Here is a 21,083-nt window from a genome sequence, read left to right on the forward strand (position 1 = left end):
AAAATAAAAAAGGACTAAATTGAACTGTAGATAAAAAATTTGGGGCAAATCCGCAAATAAGTGAAGTCACAAGGACTAAATTGAACGCGTGAATTACATAGAAGGACTGGAAGGGAAATTTTCCCTTCTCCTCTAAACGGCGTCGTTCAATCAGGATCAAATTGAAATTGAAAATAAATTAAAGGGATAAATTTTAAAAAAGTAAAAAAAAACTTAATTGTAAAAATATTAAAAGGCGGAGGGGCTAAAAGCGCAAGTTACCCCTTCGCTTAAAAACACGGGGATCCTAGGCTGGGTCAGGTCGGTGTCGGGTCGATCCATGCCAAAACGACGTCGATTTCAATAGGTTATTTAAGCCAAAATTAATTAAAAAAAATTCATTCTTTCATTCCCTTTAAAAAAAACAAAAAAAAACTCTCCAAACACTCTCCCTCCCCTAGTCGTCCGGCCAGGGTCCGGGCATCAGCCGGTCATCGGCCACCACGCCGGCCACCGATCTCTGGCAACGGCACTACCGTTTGCGGTGGCCGAAAAAGGGGAAAATCCCCTACTTGGCCTTTTCGACCCCTCTAAGCTCGAATCCGAGTTCAAAATCCCCAAAATAGCAACACAAACCACAAAGAAGTCAAGAAACCTTTCGGTTTTCAACCACTGATCCTCTGGGGTGGCTCCCTCGATTGTCCCGGTGACGTTATAGAATCGAGCGAAGGTAAGTCTCTTTCTTTTTCCCTTTTTATTTTATTTTCGCATGTAAAAAAAATAAAAATAAAAATAAAAAAGCGAAAGAAAAATATTGAAACAAAGCAAGAAAATAGATGTTAACCTCCGATATTTGATGTTTTTGATCTCGTTGTATTCTCTGCTCTTTTTGTTATGAAATATTTGTTTTTTTATTATTGATTTCTCGATCCCTTTTACAGTATTTCAATGGCTTTTTTATAGCCATAATAATACAATATAAAGAAGAAACAAATCTGTTTTTATTTGATTTACAAATCTTTGATTTTCTTTCCATTTTTGATGTTTATTTCTTGCAGGTGAGGGCATGGAGATTCAGCTTCGTGCGGGGCTTGGCTGCGGCGCTGTTGATCTTTAGAAACCCTAGGGTTTCTGCAACTGTTTTGGGCCACTGAATTTCGGGCCTCTTGTTTTATTTCGATTTGGGCCATATAGGCCCATTGTAATTTGGGCCTTTTAGACACGGGCCAAAATAGTGTATTACAATATTTATAATAAATTAATTTAATAATAAATATCTTTAGTTTAAAATATAAGTAAATAAATAATTATACTACAAATATTTACATATATTTACATATATTTATTACACGTGTTTTATCATCACCATACACTTGTCCTTATTTTATTAATTATAATATAATTATTATAATTTAACATAATTAAATTTATAACTAATTTATTTTTATATTAATTAAACAATAGTTTGCCGCCTCAACTTATGCTAAATGGCTTATTTTCCATTTTAGTCCTTTTTCCTAATTACTTTAGTCATTTTTCCTACTTACTCTTAATTAAGCTAAATTCACCTAATTAGGCATACCACTAGTCTCATAAATATTTTTAATAATTATTTACGAACCCATTTCACTAAGACGGAGGCCCAATATTGCACTTTTCTGATGCCCATGAATTTTGGGTCATTAAACTATTAATTATAAACTCATTTAGTCATGAAGTCATTCTACTATAGTATCGTGACTGAGCTCTGCCAATTATTTATCATTACAAAAGCTACTCGATCATTTCTCGTCTAATGACCTTGCCATAAGTGTGTTATTTTCGGGCAAATAGTTAAGTTTCAATTCCTGTTGGGTTAAGATAGAACCGATTGGTTCCATAGTGGGGGACACAATGATTGTCAATAGTTAGCTAATGGAGCAGTAGTCGTGAGATTGAGGTTTAAAAGTAGAGAATCTATGAAATTGATAAGCTTCTTATCTTTTTGTACTTATGGATTCGAGGAAAGGTGAGAGTAAGGATTCATAATAAGTGTCTGCAATGTGAGTTCTAGGTTTTAAGGTTTGAATGCCTTTGATTTAACCGATATATGGTTGTCGTGCTTAGCCGCCAGGACAATGGAGACTCTTGTATTTGGAAAAGCTAAGCTGACGAGGATAAATAAGTTCAGGTGAGTTTCTGTGCTCTACCTCTAAGATTATAGTTAACAATGTTATATTTGAATTGTTTGTGTTTGAGTTTGTCTGAAACTCTTGTTGTGTATGGAAATGGTAAATAAGCATGTTGAGTATGAACATTACCATGTAAATGTGTATGCTAGATGTTAAATGTATATGAATTCACTAAGTAAACAATGGTGAACTATTTGATATAGTAATAAGTAATAAGTAATAAGTGTAATGACTTGAGTGATATGCATGATTATTGCATGCGAAGTAATGAAAGAGCTATGTAACACCCCTAACCCATATCTGTCACAAGAATAGGGTTACGGAGCATTACTAGAATATACAGATCAAATACAGACATTTCATATTATTTAACATTCATATTAGATATTATTCATAAAGTCCCTTATATAAGCCCTCGAGGCCCAAAACATACATTAGAAAAAAGTAGGGACTAAATCGGGTACTCAGAGAATTTTTCGCAAAATCTAAAAAATTTTCCAAGGTGCAAAGGACACACGCCCGTGTCTCAGGTTGTGTGGGAATTCGGAATAGGGCACACGGCCGTGTCCCATCCCGTGTTCGTACCCGTATAACTCTCTGACTTGGGTCACACGGCCAAGCCACACGCCCATGTGCCAGGCTGTGTGATCAATTTTGAGTATTCTGTTTTAAAATATTTAAGATGCTGGGGACACACGGCTAAAACACACGCTCATGTGCTAGGCTGTGTGTCACACACGGCTAAGACACACACCTATGTCTCTGCCAGTGTGGACGAAATAGAGCTATTTCCAAGCCATATTTCTCACCCAAATTTGCCTTCCACCTACATAAACACTTAAACATATTCTCAAGCCAATAGAATACATCCAAATCAAGCCAATACCAAGTATCATATATGACATATTAATACATATGACCAAGTCTTCATTTTTATCAAGTTAACCTAATACATATAAAAACATCTTTGTACTAAATATGCCATTTCATCCATTCATCATTTATTCCATATGATTTCCATCACTCATCCATTTCAAACACATATAAACCATGTATAGACTCTTATATACTCTTCAAAACATATCTATCAAAAGCCATTCCAATGGCTAGTTACAACCAAAATCACATACATGCCATTAATGACCCAATTCAACCTATACATGCCATTATAACCAAAAGTAATTTACTAATTATACCAAAATGAGCCGAGGTATAGTGTGATGTTGCTCCGACCAGCTTCCAACCAAATTGAGCTTCTGAATTACTATAAAATAGATGAAATAAAATAGAGTAAGCTTTAAAGCTTAGTAAGTTCGTATAACAAGCATTTAACTTACCAATTAATTCACATTTAAGGTAAGCAAATAAACATGCTCAAACCAATTTGGCCAATCGCCTAAACACATATCCTCATTAAGCATGTTAGTCATGTAATTCATATGAATATCAAGAAATATGTATGCGCTCATCCATATTCAATTTCTATATACATTTACCTTTCACATCAAGTGTCCATGAAACATGTATACATCATATCCTTGTATTCTAAATATATATATACTTGTAACAATTCATCTCAATTTCATAATATCTCATGTCAGAACTTTTCCCATTAAATCATTCAAAATATCGATGGTTACACGGGTAGTACATACGAAGTGTACAAATCTGTAATCCATCAATTCTTATTCGGGAATACTCATACGAGCACATAAATGAGAAGCTCTCTCTCGAGCCATATAACGGGAAGCTCATGTGAGTCATGTAACGGGAAGCTCATTCGAGCTATACAACGAAAAGTTCATAAGAGCCATAATCGGGAAGTTTAAACGAGCCAATATTGGGAAGCTCCGGAGAGCTATATATCAGGAAGCTCATGAAAGAGCCTTTAATCAGGACGCTCATAATAGCTGCGGTGTGTTCGCAACACATGCAGGATCACAACCAATCGAGATGCTCCGAAAAGCTATTAACGGAAAGCTCGTAAAAACCATATAACGGGAAGCTCTAGAGGGCCATATATCGGGATACTCATGAGAGCTATTAACGGGACACTCTTTCGAGCTGTGGTGTGTCCGCAACACATGCAGGACCACAACCAATTCGGAAACCTTGTATCCATCGAATATCATTTATCCAAACGAAACTTAATATTTATCGAACATTGTCAGATATGTGAACAATTTCATATATGTGACATTTATAGAATTTACATATATAACATTCAATTCAAACATATAAATATACACAATTTAATTACACGAACTTACCTCGACAAGTGTTCGTGTATGCAATTTTCACTAATCCAATACTTTTTCTTTTCCATGATCTAACTCTGTATTTGGTCTATCCGGATCTATACTAGTAAATTTAACTCAGTTTAATACAATTAATAACCAATTCAATTCAATTCAATTCAATTGAATTCACATTCTAGGAAAAATTACCATTTTGCCCCTATACTTTTAATTAATTACAAATTCGTCCCTAGGCTCGAAAAATGAAATTTATGTAATTTAATCCTTATTTCAAGCCTAGCCGATTTTTACATATAACATTTTCAGCCCATGTAATTTATAAAATTTAGAATTTTTCCATGAATTTTACATCTTTTCAATTTAGTCCCTAAATCACAATTTCATCAAAATTCACTTTACAAAAGTTGTTTATCTATCAACAACCTTTCATTTTCTACCATAAAACTTCATAAAATGGCAAAACTCTAGTACTTTGATAATTTTACAAATTAATCCCCAAGATAGCTAGATTAAGCTATTACGATTTTGAAAACATGAAAATCATTAAAAACAGGACTTGAATACTCACCCAATTGAGCCAAAATAACTTGCTCGAACTCAAGTCTCCATAACTAGGATTTCCATCTTTTTAATTTAGGAAAGATGATAATATGATGATATTTTCTTTTATTTTATTATTTATCATCTTTATTTTTTACTTTCCAATTTTATCATTTTCTTTATTTAATTTTCCATGGATGATTCATCATACTTATCTACTAACTCCTCTTAATGGTCTATCTACCATATAAGGACCTCAAATTTTGAATTCCATAGCTATTTGATACTTATACATACTAGAACTCAACTTTTGCATTTTATGCAATTTGCTCCTTTTATCAATTAATCATGTAATCGATAAAATTTTCTTAACAAAATTTTTATACGATATTCCTATCATACGGTAGACCATAAAATAATATTAAAATAAATCTTCTTCTGGACTTAAATTTGTGGTCTTGAAACCATTGTTCTGATTTCACTGAAAACGAGCTGTTATAAGTTACTTGGGCGAGGTAGATGAAGGTAGAAAAATGGGCGTATTGGAGGTATGGGTGGATTGTTATGGGATTCAATAGAGTTTGGCAAAATCATGGAGTGGTTATCTATTGGATCGCCAGAGTGACATTGTGACGACAGTCGATCAACTATGGCAACAAATAAAGTCCGCCAGGACAGTAAACATGATATCATATTGTGTAAGACCATAGCTGAGCTATGGCAACAAATGAAGTCTGCCAAATGATGGACTAGGAAGCTGATAGGGCACAAAAAGGGAAATGACTATATGCCTCATGTGACAAGTAGCATAATAGGATGATTGTGGCACATCTGAGAATGCGAGTAAATGGGATTGTAACACCCCTTACCCGTATTCCTTACCGGAACAGAGTATGAGGTATTACTAAATTTTTAAAAATTTTCGACAGCATTCCTACTTATTTTTGCTTAAACCTCCTGCAAATTTAGAACACATTCCAATATACCAACCAATTTCATTTGTATAAACACACATATAGTTTAACTATTAATAAACACTACATTTAAAAGGGAACCATAACATATATTTACATGATGATCCCACATTACATAAAGTGTCTATACATGCCATAAAATTTCGGAACACTAGTAGTAAAATACCCCAAATGTGAAGGATAGTGTAGATGATTGTCTGACTTCGTTCCAATCTCCGAGTTGTTGGAAGTCACTATAACCAAGAGAAAAATAAAATCGAGTAAGCATATAGCTTAGTAAGTAAACACATGATAAATAAGTAATTACTCCCATAACTACACCAAAATATAAACTTATTCATGAATAACTTTATTGTTTAGGCAATTTCCAGCAAGCTGTTTTTCTGCGTCATAGTCGCTAATTTATTTTTATCTGGAGCTACAGGGCTCAAAATTGAGTTCCGTAAATTTTCCCTGAAACTAGACTCATATACCATTTCACCATAAAAATTTCAGAATTTTTAACCCAGCCAATTAGTACAGTTTATTCATTAAACCTTCCCCTGTTTCACTGCCCAACGGTTCTGACCCTTCCTCACTAAAATTTACTTAACTCTCTGTACAAAATTTGAAAAATGGGTTTTCTTGTTTCTAATAAAAATAGACTCAATAAGGATTCCAGGGATATAAATTTCATGCCATAATTATTTTTTTCAATTTTTGGTAATTTTCCAAAGTTAGAACAGGGGATCTCGAAATCAATCCAGCCCTGTTTTAGTAAAATTCAGATATCTCCAAAAATACAACTCTTTTGTTTATTCTATTTCTTTCATATGAAAACAGACACATCCAGCTTCAATTTCATATATTATTCAGCTTCCCATTCATTTTCCACCATTTATGGTGATTTTTCAAAGTTACCCAACTGCTGTTGTTCAACACAGTTTATAATTAAATCGTTCCTTTTTCGTTTTTGATATTTTCTCCCATCTCATACATGGATCGATTTAGTGTCCAACTCAATATTTACCCCATAAAATTTTCCACCATATGGCAATATTCACCTTCCACACTTTTTCGTTGAACACTCGGAATGTTAACCGTTATTGGTGGATCTCGCACTTAGCACCACCACTGAATCGGGGAATCATCACTTAGCAACCCCTCGGGGGAATCAGCACATAGCAACCCCCTTTTCATTTCAAATATACAATGGATATCGCACTTAGAAACCCCTCGGGGGAATCAGCACATAGCAACCCCCTTTCACATTTCAAAGATATGGTGGATATCGCACTTAGCACCACCAATGAACCGGGGAATCAGCACTTAGCAACCCCTCGGGGGAATCAGCACATAGCAACCCCCTTTCACATTTCAAAGATATGATGGATCACGCACATAGCACCACCCATAAATCGGGGAATCAGCACACAGCAACCCCTTTTATATACAACATACTACGGCTTATTCCGAGTGTTCAACCCATAACCCATATATTGCAACCCTTTATCACCTTTCCCGATTTAACAACATTTTTAGGATATTGCCAAACATTTATTTTAATTCCAAATAAATCTCAACATATATTAAATAATATCAAAATAATACATTAAGTCACGTGTTTACTTACCTCGGTGCAAAATATCGTAATTTTGCACTTTACTCCACTATCTTTTCTTTTCCTCGTTTGATATACTCTTCACGTCTTTCTTGATTATGGAGCTTGAAAGCTTAAAAACCCTAAATATGGCTTCCCCCTTGCTGATTTCGTTCACCATGAAGAAGATGAGCATATTTTGCCATCTTTTTCCCATTTAATTCTATTTAATAACCAAATGACTAAAATGCCCCCATTTAAAAAAAAATCTATTTCACCCATTTCTTATGTCTATTTTTGTCCATCAACTAACTAATGGTCTAATTACCACATAAAGACCTCCAATTTAAAATTTCATAACAATTAGACACCTCTAAGATGTAGAACTCAACTTTTGCACTATTTACAATTTAGTCCTTTTGACTAAATTGAGTGCCCAAACGTCGAAATTTTCGAACGAAATTTTTACGAAAATTTTCCGTGAAATTGTAGATCATAAAAATATAATAATAACCATATTTTCCCTCGTCGGATTTGTGGTCCCGAAACCACTATTCCGACTAGGCCCAGAATCGGGCTGTTACAGGGATAGTAAGAGAATCCACCAAACTAAGAAGAGAAGAAAAAGCTGGTAAAAGTGTTTGAGAATGTAGATAAGCCTGTTATAATGGGATCTGCCAAATGTCGACAGTGAGAGGAAGTAGTATAAGTGGCCTTATCGCTACATATGGGGAAAGAAGAGGTATTTCTTACAGAGACACTCTTGAACAAGTATCCACTAGAGATGTGAAATCTTCTGCTAAGAATCACTTTGAGGTGATGGTCACGCAAACTGTCTAATTGGTAAATTTTGCTAGAGATCTACAGAGAAAGAGGATGTTAGGTTAAAACTTTGTAACGCAGAAAGTCCGTGAAGACCATCAAATGGGGAAGTCCGCGGAGAACTACTTTAAGTGGAAAGTCTATCGAAAACTAGTGGAAGAAATAGAAGTCCAACAGGGATGACCATGTAGGACTACCAAAGGTGGAGATCGCTAAGGGATACCAGAGTAGGTGTTAGTCCGCTAGGAATTATCTATTAACTATAATATCTTAATAGGTTAGACTAAGGTGAAAAAATACTTTGGGGTTACAATTCGGGTATGAGTCTAGTAAGAAAAATGAAGGGTGTTGATTCAGTTAGCCAAGTATCATATTCAAGTCTGCGAAAGAATAATTTAGAATGAGACCTTATTCTTGAAAGCGATCAAGCATAGGTTCAAATTTAGCCAAGTATTATTTTGCTTCTTGGTTGTTATTTGTTTATTTTCGTAATTTGTTCTTTGTCATGTTCATTAATTAATTAATTTAGTTAATTTAGTTAATTTTAGTTTTTAATCAATCATTTGATTTATTCGGTTAAATAATAGAAAGACAGTAATTACTAGTACTTTTAGTCTTCGTGGGAATAATATTTTTACTCATTATAGTTATACTATTTATTGATAGGTGCACTTGCCTTAGTCAAATTTTTAGTTGGTTCACGATGCATCACTTGGCTCATATATTTCAAGTTTGACACCCAATTCAAATTCCCAAATTGGTTTCAAGAATGGTGAAACTAGTACGGACCATCTTCTTTAGATATCCTACCAAAACAATTTTAAATTTTATGACCCAAGTTTTTTGACAAATTCTAGCCAAAACCAGACTAGACTTTAAACACATATACAAAATAATTCATTTTTCTCAAAATTGTGTATTTCTTGGATTGCTTTTTGGAATTATGTTTATGAACAAGATCAATACATGAGAATCCCATTGTTAGTTCGAAACTTCAGAATGAAATGGTGGGACAAATTGAATGATGAAAAATATGATTCCAAATATTTGAATTTTTTTCAACAAAAACTCAAGATTATGCAAGTTCGCTACCCTAGACCAAACCATTGCAAGTTTTCTTCAAACCAAATTGGATGTCAGCACATTGTTGGCTTAGGCCAAAACCAAAAAGGAATATAAAAAGCTTATGGCTGAAATACTCAGCTCAATGGATTTCAACGCAGAAATAAGAAATCTTCAACATCTTCAATCAAAATAGTGGATCTTGCAAATGACACCACAACAGTGACAATCACGAAAACCAGAAAAAAATAATAAAAAAAGTTTGCAACCTTCAAAGATTCCCTAGAAAAAATAAGGAGATGAACATGAGTGATTCTCTGCAAATAAAAGGTGAAGATAAACATGAGTAGTTCTTTGCAAAAAAAGACGAAGATGACAGATGTGATTCTCTGTAAACAAAAGACAGAGATGAATAGTAAAGATTCTCTACAAAGAAAAAACGACCTACAAAATTTTTGTAATTCAGGGAATATAATCTCTACAATTGTAATAATAGTCTTGAAAATAATAATTGTAGAGGAAGAGAAAAATAATGTATAGGATTAGATTCCCCAAGAAAGACAATGTAAAGAGGTAAGAGCCTCTATAAAAGGCTCTCAATTTGGTAATGAAAGACACGACTCCAAATACGACACAAAATAGAACTCAAGATCATCGGAACTCCAAATACGACTCCAAAATTTTCAAAAAAATTTAGTTTTTGTTTACAAATTTAAATTTTCAAAAATTTAAATTTCAAAATTTTACTTCCATTCACTTCCATCTAATCCTCATATCATCGGAACTCCTTTAATATATTTTAACAAGAAAGTCAAATATGGTGTTCAAATTGATTGGAAGTGTCACATATGCTTTAGTTCGACTTCATCTCAATCCTTCTTATAACATCATTATCAGTTTAGGCAAAAAAATAAAAAATATCTATAATGAGTTACTTAGCCTCCCAACTTTATAAAAAAAAGTTATTTTAGCTTGCCATTTAATTTTTCGTTCTTTTAACCTTTAAACTTATGTTGTTTGTCAAATCACTCCAAAATGATAGAAAATTTAATATTTGTTAACTTTATTGATCTGGCATATACATGGATTGCCACGTGGATGCCACATTAACAATTAATTAATTTTTTAAATATAAAAAATTCAAAAAATATAAAAAAAGTATTTAAAAAAGTATAAAAATTATAAAAATATTTTTAATTTTTAAAAATTTAATTAATTGCTAATCTAAAATACACGTGTACTTCCGCATGGGTGTCAGCAAAGTTAAATGATGTTAATTTAACTTTTTTCATCCATTTTGGGATGATTTGATAAATAATAAGAGTTCAGTGACTAAAAGAAGCGAAAAAAATAAATGAGGGGCTAAAAAATTTCTTTTTTATAAAATTGGAGGGCCAAATAAGTTATTATACCAAAAGAATAGATATAAAATAAAGAAAATGTTAATATTTTAGGCCTAAATCATGCTTTTAAGACTTTCTATAATTAAAATAAAATAAATAAAAAATTCATTATTAAATAATAAGTTGAGTTTTCTAGTTTCGATCCCTAATTAACTTATCAAAAGCCTTTACCGTTTGTTAAAAGAAAGAAAAAAAAGAATTATTCTTGGCTGAATGCAAATTTATTAAAGAAAGAATCGAATCTTATATTAAAAACGAAAGGGAAAAAAAAGAATTTGGGTTCTTTTTATCGGATAATTGCGAATTGATGGCGTGAAATTCCTCAACAAATCGTCTTTTGGCGTCTCCCCTTCCCGCAACGATTAAGGTGTTTTTTTCTTTCAAATTTTAAGAAAAATTTATCTTTCAGTTTTGGTTTTCTGGGTTTCATGTTTATATGAATTTTCAAGCGGTTTTATTAGTAATTTCTCGAAAGAACTACTGTGATCGTTTCATTTATATATTTTTTTCATTTTGTTTTATGGGTGTTCAATTGATTGTGGATAATTGTAGTTTACTTCCGTTTACCTGATTTTCTCCCCTTTCTTTTAATTAATTGAGAAATTCTTGTCAACTGTTGTTGAATTGTTGTAATTGGGAATTTGGGTTTTTCTTTTTTGGTGATTACTTAAGTAGTAAATTCATAATATTTTCTTTCGCTATTATTCTGATTTTGGTTAACATCTAGGGAGAAAAATCTTATGCACTTGCCTGAGTTAGCACAACATTGAATCAAATTGGCTTTTATATTGGCAAAATTAAGAAATGGGGTACCATTTTTTATGGTCTCTAGAGCTCTAAGAAGCTTAAGATGTTATTTGCTCATTCATTTTCACTGTTGTTGTACTTCAAATGGCACTCTTTCCTTCTGGGGTTGCTTGATGCTAGTGGTATAATAGGTTGCAATTGCAAATGCATTGAGAGAGATTGAAATCAGACCGCTTTTATTGTGATAAATTAAGCTGAGAATTTTTTGCTGCCCTTAGTTATCTAATTTTAACTTGAGAATGATACTATTTCAATTCTCAGTTTTACGGAAAAAGAGGATCTCTTTTTGCTCATCTGCTTGCTTAGAAAACTTTCCGATTGTACATAATTCGAGTTCCTTTGCACCTTATATAATTCGTAAACGGGATGGTATCTTTCCCTTCTTTTGAGCTTCCATTCTACAGATGATAGTTAAATTCTAATTCTTTTCAGTTTGGTGGTTCAGATTATTTTTGGACGATCTTCCTTCAAATAGATCGTTTTACCTCAGATACGAGATAGAGTGCGGCAGTTTAGAGCAGGTTCATGTAGAAAATTGGATATTTTGAGTGTTGGTTAAAATCTCTAGCCATCAAAGCTTGGTTAGATTTGCCTGGCATTGATATATTAATATATTGCAAGCAGTAAGATATTAATGGGGGCATTGTTAAGCCTAAATAGTTCTAGGACTGGAATGAGTGAGCCCTTTGATTCACGTGATGAAACATGCAAGAGGCAGAAGTTGTCATCATGTCTTTGTGAGGAGAACCCTAGATTGATTCCTAGCCTTCCTGATGAGATATCCTATCAGATTCTTGCCAGAATTCCAAGGATTAATTACTTAAATGTAAGGTTAGTGTCAAGGGCCTGGAAAGCTGCCATCATGAGTTCTGAACTTTTCAGTATAAGGAAAGAAATTGGAACAACAGAGGAATGGCTCTATTTGTTGACTAAGATTGAAGGTGACAAGCTTTTGTGGTATGGTTTGGACCCTTTGTCTAGAAGATGGCAGAGGTTGCCTCCAATGCCAAATGTTGCTTTTGAAGATGAATCCAAGAAAGGTCTAGCTAGCCTTCGGATGTGGAACGTGGTGGGATCGAGCATAAAAATTGCGGATGTCATAAGGGGTTGGCTTGGGAGGAAGGATGGCTTGGACAGAATGCGATTCTGTGGGTGCTCCATTGGTGCTGTTGATGGCTGCCTCTATGTGTTAGGAGGATTCTCTAAAGCTTCAGCTTTGAGGTGTGTTTGGCAGTATAATCCAGTTCTAAACTCTTGGAGTGAAGTAAGTCCAATGTTGACTGGTAGAGCCTACTGTAAGACTGGTATCTTAAATAATAAGCTCTATGTTGTTGGAGGCGTTACTAGTCGTGGTGGATTAACTCCACTTCAGTCCGCTGAGGTATTTGATCCTCATACCAGTATATGGTCCCAAATACCGAGCATGCCATTTTCGAAAGCTCAGTTTCTACCTACTGCCTTTCTGGCTGATCTACTCAAACCCATCGCCACAGGTATGACTTCATATAAGGGAAGGTTGTTTGTGCCTCAGAGTTTATATTGCTGGCCTTTTTTTGTCGATGTTGGAGGGGAAGTATATGATCCTGAACTAAATTCATGGGCTGAAATGCCAGTCGGCATGGGCAACGGTTGGCCTGCAAAACAGGCAGGAACAAAATTCAGTGTCATTGTGGGCGGTGAGTTGTATGCCCTTGATCCATCTAGTTCTCTTCAAAATGCTACCATCAAGGTATATGATTACCAAGACGATGCTTGGAAAGTTGTCGTAGGAGAGGTCCCCATTCCAAACTTCACAGATTCGGAGACTCCATATTTGCTTGCCGGTTTACTAGGAAAGCTTCATGTAATTACTAAAGATTCCAACAACAATATCTCAGTCCTGCAAACTGATGTGCAAAACCATTTAACTTCACTACCATCAGCTTCGTCATCTTCACCAGATAACTCCTCCAGTCTGCATGCTGAGCCGGTGGAATCTGCTGCAGCATTCCAAATAAATCCCTGGAGGGTTATAGCGGCGAAGACGGCCGGATCTTCTGAACTAGTAAGTTGTCAAGCCCTTAATATCTAGTTCCATCATCAGCATACATAGGAATCTGATTTAGCATTAACTTTCTAAGTATTGGTTAACACAATACTCTATTGTATGTCTATTGCACTTGATCATTTTACCAGAAGTATCGATATTATATCCTTGTATATAATGTAAAGAAATGAAATTCTCCAAATATACTTGTTTTTATAGACTTGTTGAATTGGCTAATTTTCTAATCTCAAGGAACAGTACTTTTATCTCCATATGAGCTTTGTTCTGAGAATTACATTTACCATGCTATCTACCTACTATTTTTTAATTTTAATTCTTGTTCTCCTTTATGTTTGGTTTTAAAGTGTATACTTTGCTGTTTAGAAACAGAGGAGATGTTGCTTTATTTTAGTATTCAAAAGCATAACAATGTCTGGTCTGGTCTGTATCTGTTTTTGGCTTTAGATATTTTGATAAATTAAAAAAGTGAATGTAAATTCAACAAAGGACATATTTAAATTTGACATGTAATTACGATGACTGTGTAATTACACTGGACTCTTGAATATCTATCATTATGCAAAACAGTAATTTAAATTTATATTAAATGTAATCACTAATCCAATTACACTTAAGGAAAGACGCTGTCGTTTTAAGCAAATATAATTGCAGGAGCAGAAAACAACACAACAGATGCAGCAACAACTCCCACAATAGCACCAACGGCACTATTACCTGCCAATACAAAGATGACATTTTAACAAAATATGACGACGGTCAGATATTCGGGATTTACTCCACTCCTCTTACTTAATTTTGTCATTTTTAAAAAAAATTTAATTTAATTAAGAAATTATATTAACTTTAGAATATACATATCTAATGTTGTCAATGGCTGAATTAGAATTTTAAATATAAAAAGGGTCAATTATAAAAATAGTCACTTTTGTTTGCCTCATATTACATTTTAGTCACTTATATTGGAAATGTTACATTTGTCACTTGCGTTATCATTTTGTTATGATGTGGTCACTCTACCATTAAGTTCCATCACTTTCCTAACGACAGTTTTATGTGGCAGTCCAAATGGGTTTTAAATGTTAACTTGGATGTCCTACTTGGTAGTCTAAATTAAATTTATTTAATTAAAAATATATTTTTATCTTAACAACTGGACATCCAAGTTGGCACTTAAAACCCATTTGGACTGTCATGTAGGATTGCCATTAGGGAGGTAATGGAGTTTAACGGTAGAGTGACCACTTTGTAACAAAACGATAACATAAGTGACTAAAATGTAATCTGAGACAAACAAAAGTGACTGTTTTTGTAGTTTACTCATATAAAAAAAGTGGATTTAACTTTTTCCACTAAATCTCAAATTTAAGCCTTAAAGTTAGTAAAAAAATTACAAATGAACTTTATATTTAATAAACAATATGTTACATGAATTTTGATTCTATACAATTGTATACACGATAATTTGACGAGATTCAATTTTCACAAACCACTAACATTGATATTTATGTATCACTAATTTACGTTTACATATTGCATATATAAATAATTATATTTATCCAATTGCGCAATCAAATCCATGTATTATATTATATATCATATCGAAATTCATATATAAGAATAAAATGGAGACCAAACCTGATGAAGTTGAAGCTGTAGATGGCATAGGAGGTGGTGGTGGAGCAAGAGTATAATTGAGTCGATTATTACTGAAACTGTGGAAAAGAGGTGCAACAACAGGCACTGGAGGTTAGGGTCATGAGTTACGAGCAATGTAGTTAGTTTCATTTCGATTAGTGCGCACTATTCCAGTAGAAAAATAGAATCGCATCCATGAAAATTCTGGCTTATATGAATATCAGAAGAAATAATGTGGTCATCACTGCAAGACTGGCCATTTTAATTACGAGTAAGAGAGTGATAGCAAAAATGAGATAAGCATAAAAGAAAAACCTGATAGGCTGAAATAGTGAAAAGGAACCATTAACTGGAATATCTCCTTCTAGTTGATTGTTTGAAACATCCCTGCATCAGATGATTAAAATCAGTATTGTCTGAACTTGCTAATTAGATAAAACAATAGATTGGAGTACTGATCCAGAGAGTGATAAAAAATCGGTTGATTCACAGACCGATACATATTGATTGAACCGAATTTTATAAATTTTAATTATTTTTTTAATATTTTGTTTTGAACCGGTCAAACCAAAAACAATATTCAGGTTTTTTATCTAGATAATACAACAAAAGTTAATTATGAAAATGAGATATGTTGTAGATTATTTACGAGAATGACATGTTTTCTATAATAAAATTAAGTGCTGCTAATGTGTCAGGCAGCACCTGCCCAAATAAAACCCATTATTATCCAATCATTTTAGTTGGAAAAGAAATATTTTTTTAAATGGTGCCTCCCCATTGTAAAGCAACACCAAAAAAATACAAATATTTTCTTTAAATATTCAACAAATACCATACAAATATAAAAGAAAATTACCTTGTTAAAATGATACCACATAACACATTGAAGAACCAAATGTAATTAAAATTTTGTACTCATCTGAAATGGATATTCAGACCAAAACGCTTGAGTGGGGAAAAGGTTTTTATTTGGGTTTATTTCTGCTTTCAGACCCTTTACTTAATTTTTTAAATTTGCTTTTTTTTTACCTTTATTTTGAAAATTTTAATTTAAAAATTTCGGATATCTGATTTAAAAATTAAAAATCAATTGATTCATTTGGATTTCAATTTTTAAATCAAATGAGTAAATAGATTTTTGAAAATAAAAGTAGAGGGATTAATAGTTAAATTAGATTTTTGAATTCCTATTTTCCTTTAGATATAATGACTTATTTGGCCCTCTAACTTTACAAAAAAATCATTTTAGCCCCTCCATGGTTGGAGGGCCAAATCACTATCATCCATTTTAGTTTTTATAATTTAAAAATAATAAAATTTTCATTTATTTTAGAATGATTTGACAAGAAATACAAGTTTAAGAACTAAAAAGGATAAAAAGTTAAATAAAGAACTAAAATAAAAAAAATTTTAATTTGGGGGGCCAAATAAGTCATTATGCCTAAAGAAATACATAAATTCAATGGTCTAATTTAACTCCCAATCCCTCTACTTTTAATTTCAAAAATCTATTTACTTTTTATTTAAAAATTGAAATCCAAATGAATCAATTGATTTTTAATTTTTGAATAAGATATTTAAACATTAAAATGCAACATTCTTAAATTACACTTCTCAAAATAAAGGTAGAGAATATAAATTTTAGAAATTAAGAAAGTAGAGGAACTAAAAGCAGAAATAAACCTCAATAAAAACCCTTTCCCCACTCTAACGTTTTGGTCTTCGGATAAGCCAAAAGTTCATCGATTTTTTATGCCATCAATATATCAAAAATATATTTTTATCCTTACCATATTTGTTCAGTGTTTTTAAAAAATATATTTATATATTTTGATAATGTGACGACACCCCTTAAAAGATAAATTTTTTCACTTCGATTGATTGAATAATGATGATATATTTTTTAAATGGGTACCACCTAACATATTGACACCTAATTTCACTATAAAATATACCATTTTTATAAATAATCTTTATGTATGTAATTATTTTTTTATATTGTCTAAAGTAAAATACCCACAATATCCAAATCCAAAAATAATGATTAAAATAACCCATGACATTATATATATATATATATACACACGATAGCAACACTCACAGCAGTTGCAGTGTCTCAATAGTAGTTAAGGCCATAGGAATTTGACCTGTCAAGGAGTTGTTGTTGAGACGCCTGTTCCACAAAAAGAGAGCATCAATTATATGGCACATTAAAGACGACTAGTTATGTATTCATGCCAAAATTAAATTATTTTTTTTATTTTTATTTTTAAATTCGTATCTTTAAATTGTTTTTAGATAATACCTGAATTTAACTTTTAATATATCTTCTAAACAACTCAAATTATTTTGAATTTTTCATATAAACCTTCCATTTTCGATTAAACTAATTATAAAATTATTAAAATATGATGAGGATATTTTATTATTTTATATATAATAAAAAATTAATTTTACTATAATAACCAAAATATTAATTAATTTTTATATAAAATTTTTAAATCTAATATACATTTTGGTATTATACTAGGCTAGCACAAGCAATGGCCCCAACTCTTCTAAGACCCATCAACCAGTTTAATTGACAGTATATAATCGAAAATAAAACAAATTGTGAACTAATAAAAAAATCAGAAGTATAAAAAAAGAATAGTGATTGAACTGATTAAATTTTAACAACAATTCAAGTGATCAAGCTTACCTAATTTAAGGCCAGTTTAGCATTATTTTTTATAAGTACTTTTGGGTAAAAAAAATTACTTTATGCAAAATATTTTTTATTTAATAATATTTTTATCTCAAAAATATTTTTGAAAAGAAATGCTAGATAAACCTTAAACTACAACAATACCATTTACCTATCTAGTTTTAGCTAATATCAATGCATAAAAAGGCTTATACATATACCAAAACAACCATTACAAGAAAGCAAAAAAAATTTGTTCTTACAGTACACGCAGTTTTCTGAGGTTGCCCAGAGTAACCGGAATGTGGCCGGTTAAAGCATTCAAGTAAAGATCCAAGCTCACCAAGTTTGTCAAATTTCCAATTTCCTCTGGGATTTCCCCAGATATGTTGTTACTATAAAGCTCCCTGTCATATAAAATAAACTGACTTACATTATTAACCATTTTTCATTGAATCTGCAAAATCTTGATGGATATTGTTGAGGCTTACCAACTTCCAACCGACGATACTTTGCAAATTTTTTCCTAAAGAATCGATGTACCGTACAAATTACAACCAGTGCACGGTGTCAAATGCATTAAAAAAACCCAAATTTTTTATTTTAATTATCTTTAATTGCACAGTAATTCTAAGAGATAAACCAACATTTAGTACTTAAACTTGAAAATTTATTCCACTTTGAACCCTAATTTTTTGTTCAATTAATATTAGAATAGAGAGATTTTCTCAATTTGGTCTCTGAACCTGGATTTCCTTAAACTGTAACGAATTGATACTTTGAAATTGTACCACTATCCTTACTTAAAATTCTTTTTAAAAAATTTAAAAAATATTTAAAATTTATTAATAGTTTATGAAAAAAAATATTTGATACACTATCAATGAAATTTAAAATTTTCAAAAAAAAATTTAGAGTGATGAAAAATGTATATAAAACATAATAAAAAATTAAAAGAAATTAAAAAAATTATCAAATTCAAAGGAAAGAAAAAAAAACAATGTGGGCTAATAGTATCACCAGATCTAGAATTATTAACTTACAAGTACTGCAAATTGGAAAGCAGCCCCAGGTCTGGAACCAATTTCCCAGATAATTTTGCATTCCCAAGATCACTAAATTAACAATACAAAAAAAAAAATTAAGACATCAAACCAGAAAATGGAAACTGAAATAGCATAAAAGACGAGTGAACTTACATTCTTGTCACACTATTTTCACTATTACAGGTAATATTGTACCATTGGCAAGGGTTGATATCGGTTGGATCCCAATCTTGAAGCAGGTTATTGGGGTCTGCCAAATTGTTCTTCAATGCATTCAAAGCATCACCTGTTTATTACCATCACAAAACCAATCTATTATGGATGATTGCAATTCAGATAATTTTATTTCTCTATTTCTGAAAATGGAGGATTTCAAAAAAAACAAAAACATTATTTCACTACATCACTCAAAAATAAAAAAAACCCCAATAAGTTCATATAATAGAATAGACTAGGATTGGAAGTTCGATAGTTTAACTAATTTACTTGGCTAAAAGCAAATAGATTATTAAAAATTTGAAAAATCAAAAAGTATTAATCATTTATAAGAGTCAATTCAATTGATGTTTTATTTGATTTAATCAATTTTTTACTTTTCATCAAATCGATACCCTTGTTAATTCCCAAATTTCATTTTATCTAAAATTTAATATTCTAAATCCAACTTCAAATTCAGAATTAAATGTAAATGGTATCAATATGAGTATCCCAACAAACAATCAAAGTTTACCAGTACTAAATCAATCCAAGAGAAAGAATGGTATAAAATAGAAATATTATTCATTTCTAATAGTTTAATACCATATTAGTAATTTTATCCTGCATTTTAAAATTTTTATTTAGATTTGATATTTTTTCAAGTTCAAAATATTGATACCATTAAACTATTAAAAAAATATAATATATCTATTTCATACTATCCTTTCTCGGCAATCCAATAATATACCAGTAAATAAAATTTTATTCTATTTTCAGGTTGTTAATTTGAATTCTATTAGTTTAGTTAGATAATAATAATTCAAATTTAAAAAAGTGAAATAAAAAACTTGGGAATACAAAATGAAAAAGACAAATAAAAAAAAAGGGTAAAGAACCTTCTGCATTGCCGGCGACTCGAAGAACCAAATGCAACGCCAAAATCAACCATAAACAAACAGAGATGAGCCGCTCCATCTTTTTCTCCTTTTGGTTGCTTTGATGTAAAGAGCTAAGTCTCCACAGCGTCGCCAATCCTTCGACTTTGATTGATCCAAAGTCACTCAAGTATTGGTCGTTGAGAGGTAAACGAAAATAATGAAATTTGAAAACACTATTCTCTGAACTAAAGCCTATATATATATATAAAGCTTGATTGAATATTCAAGAAAATTTGGCACTCATTTTTATGTTTGGCAAGCGGGAAAGACTAGAGAAAAAAGGTAGAAAGTACTCGGAAGTGACCGGTGAGACTTGAGAAAGGAGATTTCGTTTCTCTTTTTGTTTTTTTAGTGAAATTCTTTTGGCCAAGTCAAAGTGGATCTTTTTTTGGACGTGGGAAAACCATACATAGGAAAGGAAAGCCCTCAGCAAATCTACAATCAGTACAAGACTACGTATAGATATGGACAAGTCTGATATAAATCATACATCCAGAACAAGCCCAAAATCCAAAGGTCAACAAACCGAATTTCAGGAAAGAGCATACTCATGAATCAAGCGTCATTGGGAGTGTTATATAATTATAATAAAATATATAATAATTAAATCCGGAATTTAACTCAATTATTCGATCTGAAATATTAATAATTTAAGTAATTCCAGACGCTTCATTTAGAGGAGCTACTACCCTGTTTTTATGAACATTGTTAGAAAAATTACTTTTATGGGAACTTTGAGGCATACTCTCAATAAGTAAAGGTGGAGAGTTGAATTATAAAATTATGATTTCATATCCTATTTTATGAGACTTTTACAACGGTATATCATATGTTCAAAATGGTTAAGTGATGAATGAGAAATTGATGCTCAAAGTAAGATGCTTGAAAATATTGTTGAGGAAAAGTAAAAGCTTAGATACAACATTGGTTAAATA

At 31.9% G+C, this 21,083-nt stretch overlaps 2 protein-coding genes across 3 annotated transcripts; one reads left to right on the forward strand and one right to left on the reverse strand.

Annotated features, from left to right (window-relative positions):
• Positions 1-10,913: 10,913 nt before the first annotated feature.
• Positions 10,914-13,891, forward strand: LOC107920660 (F-box/kelch-repeat protein At1g22040). Of its 2 annotated transcripts, none has more exons than XM_016850469.2 (2): positions 10,914-11,155; positions 12,041-13,891. In XM_016850469.2, exon 2 carries the CDS (start codon positions 12,230-12,232, stop codon positions 13,664-13,666), a length of 1,437 nt encoding a protein of 478 aa, XP_016705958.2. In that variant the 5' UTR covers positions 10,914-11,155; positions 12,041-12,229; the 3' UTR covers positions 13,667-13,891. The 2 variants fall into 2 exon arrangements, with proteins under 2 accessions (XP_016705958.2, XP_040966097.1); XM_041110163.1 differs by having other exon boundaries at positions 10,935-11,155; positions 12,028-13,891.
• Positions 13,892-13,947: 56 nt separating this feature from the next.
• On the reverse strand, positions 13,948-20,516 carry LOC107920661 (BRASSINOSTEROID INSENSITIVE 1-associated receptor kinase 1). The gene is made up of 8 exons (XM_016850470.2): positions 20,107-20,516; positions 19,166-19,298; positions 19,010-19,081; positions 18,230-18,373; positions 17,382-17,453; positions 15,593-15,664; positions 15,278-15,354; positions 13,948-14,356 (listed from the first exon to the last, which is right to left on the reverse strand). The coding sequence occupies exons 1-8, from the start codon at positions 20,183-20,185 to the stop codon at positions 14,274-14,276; spliced, it is 732 nt and encodes a 243-aa protein (XP_016705959.1). The 5' UTR covers positions 20,186-20,516; the 3' UTR covers positions 13,948-14,273.
• Positions 20,517-21,083: the final 567 nt, after the last annotated feature.

This window comes from Gossypium hirsutum, chromosome D13 (genome assembly GCF_007990345.1).
Source record: "Gossypium hirsutum isolate 1008001.06 chromosome D13, Gossypium_hirsutum_v2.1, whole genome shotgun sequence".
NCBI classification, from domain to species: domain Eukaryota; kingdom Viridiplantae; phylum Streptophyta; class Magnoliopsida; order Malvales; family Malvaceae; genus Gossypium; species Gossypium hirsutum.

Coding starts and splice junctions, on each gene's coding strand:
- LOC107920660 (XM_016850469.2), top strand. CDS start 12,230: ATGGGGGCATTGTTAAGCCTAAATAGTTCTAGGACTGGAATGAGTGAG.
- LOC107920661 (XM_016850470.2), bottom strand. CDS start 20,185: ATGGAGCGGCTCATCTCTGTTTGTTTATGGTTGATTTTGGCGTTGCAT. Junction 19,082..19,165: donor GAAAATAGTGTGACAAGAAT/GTAAGTTCACTC, acceptor TTGTTAATTTAG/TGATCTTGGGAATGCAAAAT. Junction 14,357..15,277: donor TACAGCTTCAACTTCATCAG/GTTTGGTCTCCA, acceptor TTGTATTGGCAG/GTAATAGTGCCGTTGGTGCT.